This window comes from Cryptomeria japonica, chromosome 7 (assembly GCF_030272615.1).
Source record: "Cryptomeria japonica chromosome 7, Sugi_1.0, whole genome shotgun sequence".
NCBI lineage: Eukaryota > Viridiplantae > Streptophyta > Pinopsida > Cupressales > Cupressaceae > Cryptomeria > Cryptomeria japonica.
In genome coordinates, this window is record NC_081411.1 from 292,196,078 (window position 1) to 292,199,929 (window position 3,852).

The 3,852-nt window shown below is 34.8% G+C and overlaps 1 protein-coding gene across 1 annotated transcript; it reads right to left on the bottom strand.

The window, feature by feature from the left end:
* Window positions 1–1,510: 1,510 nt before the first annotated feature.
* Window positions 1,511–2,710, bottom strand: LOC131037083 (L-type lectin-domain containing receptor kinase IX.1-like). Its single transcript, XM_057969119.2, has one exon. The coding sequence runs from the start codon at window positions 2,708–2,710 to the stop codon at window positions 1,511–1,513; it is 1,200 nt and encodes a 399-aa protein (XP_057825102.2).
* Window positions 2,711–3,852: the final 1,142 nt, after the last annotated feature.

The window sequence follows — 3,852 nt, forward strand, 5'->3', positions numbered from 1 at the left end:
TTGTCATAGGATTTGTAGAGGAATGTTTAGGCCTCAAGTCTTCTTTATGCATGCTTATAGTCTTTGTATTATATCCATAGGGCTGCCCTATACATTAAATTTTAGCTATTACTATTGAACACATACACATCATTGTGATGATTTCTCATTTTACAAGTATGTCACTAATTAAGCCAACCTTGTTATCTTTCACATACCCTTTATTTAGGACCTCTATGCTATGTATTCACTATCCTTAATGATTGCTATTTCTCAAGTATTGCCAAAAAAACCCTTGAATGCATTCTTTGCATTTGGGCTTCTTTCTTTTGTGTGGTGCTATCTAAGAAAGAAATCTTTGTATTACTACTCTCAAGGCCTTTTGTCCTTTTTCTCTATCATGGCATTGTACTCACTGCTACTATTAGGCCCTTGTGATTGTCATTTGGTTCTCAATGTTTTGTCCATGAAAGTATTATCAGGTCTCTGCTCCTCATAATAGTGATGTCTTCTATTCATCCAACATGAATTTTTCACGTAGCATAAAGATCTATAACCTTATGTTGCTATTCATAAATATTGTCATAGGATAATCGGTCTTATCACTATAGCCTGTGTTAGAATGTTACCCTTGTATGATGTTCATGGATTGTTTTGAAATTGTATTATACCTCTCATGTTGACTATCTCATGAGCTAATACATAATGAATCATCACTACTATTCCTTTTATTAGTTTTTTTTTTCCTACTATCAACTATCATCTTCAATGGTGTTGTATTCTTGACAACAAAGATATGGGTTCATAACTATCCATTAACTTTCTTTCCCATCCATATGACTATCATTTGTGGTCCTTCCCTTTGTATGGATCATAGCCCACATTGTCTCTACCACTATGACCTCTGTTTTCCTTTGGACTGGAACCCTTAACGAGGAAATAAGTTGTCCATCATTTTTCGTTGTTGACCATCCCTCCACACTAATGATTTTAACCAAAAACTACTCCTTAGCTATCATAAATTACTTTTGTATGTAATATGGCAAGTTATTCTCATCTCATTCTTCTTTCCAAGATTTCCTACTCCATGAGTTTACTCTATCACGATAAATTCAAAATGAGGAAGATTTATATGAATTAAATATATGTTTAAAACATATTTTATTTTTGTGTCATTTTTTTTCGATTAATAATATCTTATTATTTTGTCAACCCAAATATCTCTAAAATACCATAATATTTATGAAAGTTTGTGATAAACCACACATTATCATTAATATTCTTTGAATTATAATTATTAAATTGACTACCAAATAATATATTTTTCATATATATATATATATCAATATATATATCTAAATTTATATATGAATAATCAAAAGAAACTATCACGATTGCTATTGGGAGACAATAATAATTCAACAAAAGTATACAACCCAATATTTTAACAATTTGCATAACATCAAAATGAGAAACAAGATGATAATTCGATCGTCGACAAATATGCTAATGTGTACAACCAAAGAGAGCTCTACAGCGTTGCATTCGAATGGGAATAAGTTGAGAACACACTGGAAATACTTCTGTCGGACGACCCTACCGACGATGAGCCTAATTCAAGTTGAAGAGGCTTACCATATAGATCATCAGGAATAGGAGGCAATTTATCGTTCGTTTTCAACATGGCCATCACTTTTTCGATCGTCGGTCTTTCTGTTGGGTCGGGATGACAGCACAACAAGCCCACCGACATAAGCCGCTCCATTTCCTCTACAATGAAAACTCCCTTAAGTTTTTCATCGGCCGCATCTACTATTCTCCCATCTCTCTTGCAGCGCCAAACCGACTTTACCAAACTGCAACCAGGGTTATCTGTGCTCATGTCTGCCGGTTGCTTTCCGCAGGCAATTGCAAGAACAAATGCTCCAAAGCTGTACACATCTGATTCTCGAGTGGCCTTTCCGGTTTGCAAGATTTCCGGAGCCATATATCCAAATGAACCGGCTTGACATGTGGTATGCTCTTCCTTTCCAGGTTTCAGCTTTCTCGCTAGACCAAAATCCCCCAGCTTGGCTGTGAGATTTGAATCCAACATCACATTAGCGACCTTGATATCTCTATGCAGAATTGTCTCTGGGCAGTTCTCGTGAAGATAATGGAGAACAGAAGCTATGTTACAGGCTATTCTGTATCTGTTTACCCAGCATAGTACACTCCTCGGCTTACCAAAAATATATTTGTCGAGACTGTTTCCGCAGAGATACTCGTAGACGAGGTAGAATTCGTCCTTCTGGTGGCACCATCCCAGAAATTTGACAAGATTCCGGTGTAAAATGTTACTGTTTATAATAACTTCTGACTCGAACTCTTTCTTGCCTTGGTCGGAATTCGCTTTTATCCTTTTAACAGCCACCATTCGATCTGTGTTGGACAGAGTGCCTTTGTAGACTTTCCCGGAACCACCCTCTCCAATGACATTACTGAAGTTCCCAGTTGCGGCTACAAGTTCATCATATAGAAATTCTCGCACAGAGTGTACACTCTTCTCAATCCATCTGTCAGGTGAGTGTACACCCTTCTCAATCGTTCTGTCAGGATTCTCCTGACAGCGTTTCCTGGTGCTCACATACCATTTCCATTGAAGCAAAATATCAATAATAAAAATGATAACACTAATAAGAATCATAATAAATAAAATAATAGAGGTTGGGCCAAGGCCTGGGTTCGCCATCACTCTTTGGGTTAGGATAGGGTATATAACATCAAAGGAAAAGAACTGACACACTGTTGGAAAAAATCATAGCGAGTGACAATAATTTATATGTACAGGAAGAGATGTCCCGCTCATATTGTCTAGCCTCTGGCATTGCTGATATTGATATTTCCTATGATATAGGATGAAGTCTCTTTTTAATTTTTTGAGATTATCACAGTATTATTTATATTCGTATTTCTTATGATATACGATGCCGTCTGTTTTTAATCAGAAAAGACAATTATTACAGTATTGTTGATGTTGATATTGATATTTCTTATAACATACAATGCAGTCTGTTTTTTATTTTAAACATTATCATAATAGACATTGTTTATGTTGATATTTCCTATGACATACGATGTAGTCTTTATTTAATTTTGGAGATCATCATAGTAGATAATTGTCACAGCATTGTTGATATTGATATTTCCTATGACATAAGATGTAGTCTCTTTCTCAGAGCAGACAATTATCACAAGATTGTTGATATTGATATTTCCTATGACATAATATGCAATCTCTTTTCAATTTTGAAGATTATCATAACAGACAATTATCACATTTATAACATAAGATGCACTCTCTTTCTAGTTTTGAAGATATCATGATATTTTTTATATTAGTATTTCATATGACATACCATGCAATCTCTTTCTAGTTTTAGATTATCATAATATATAACATTTTTATATACAGACTGTCCAACATCTTGAACTATAAAAAAATCTCTTTTTTTTTCTTCGCAATCTTCTTTTTTTTCTTCGTAATCCTCCAAAATTTAAAGATTATGTTTCCAGTTGTGAAGATCGGCATACCGACAAGACAATTCACTTTCTTCAATGAACTTCCGGCACGGTGATCTTAGTTGTTCTAATGAATTTCCTGCTGGCTTGTTTAAAAACGTGAACATTGTTCAATGGCGAAGCTTTCCTTGTCTTTCTGCAACGCATTTAATATTATGCAGTTTGTTTCTAATTTTGGAGATTGGCACAACATACAATTTGCTTGTCTTTTCAATGAATTTCAAGCCGGTTTGCTCTCCTTGGATTGTCCGATGGCTAACTTTTCTCTATCGTGAAAAATAAGAGATAAATTGATATTTCATGCAACCTAGG

Excerpts from the sequence above, each read along its gene's own strand:
- LOC131037083 (XM_057969119.2), bottom strand. The coding sequence starts at position 2,710 with ATGGCGAACCCAGGCCTTGGCCCAACCTCTATTATTTTATTTATTATG.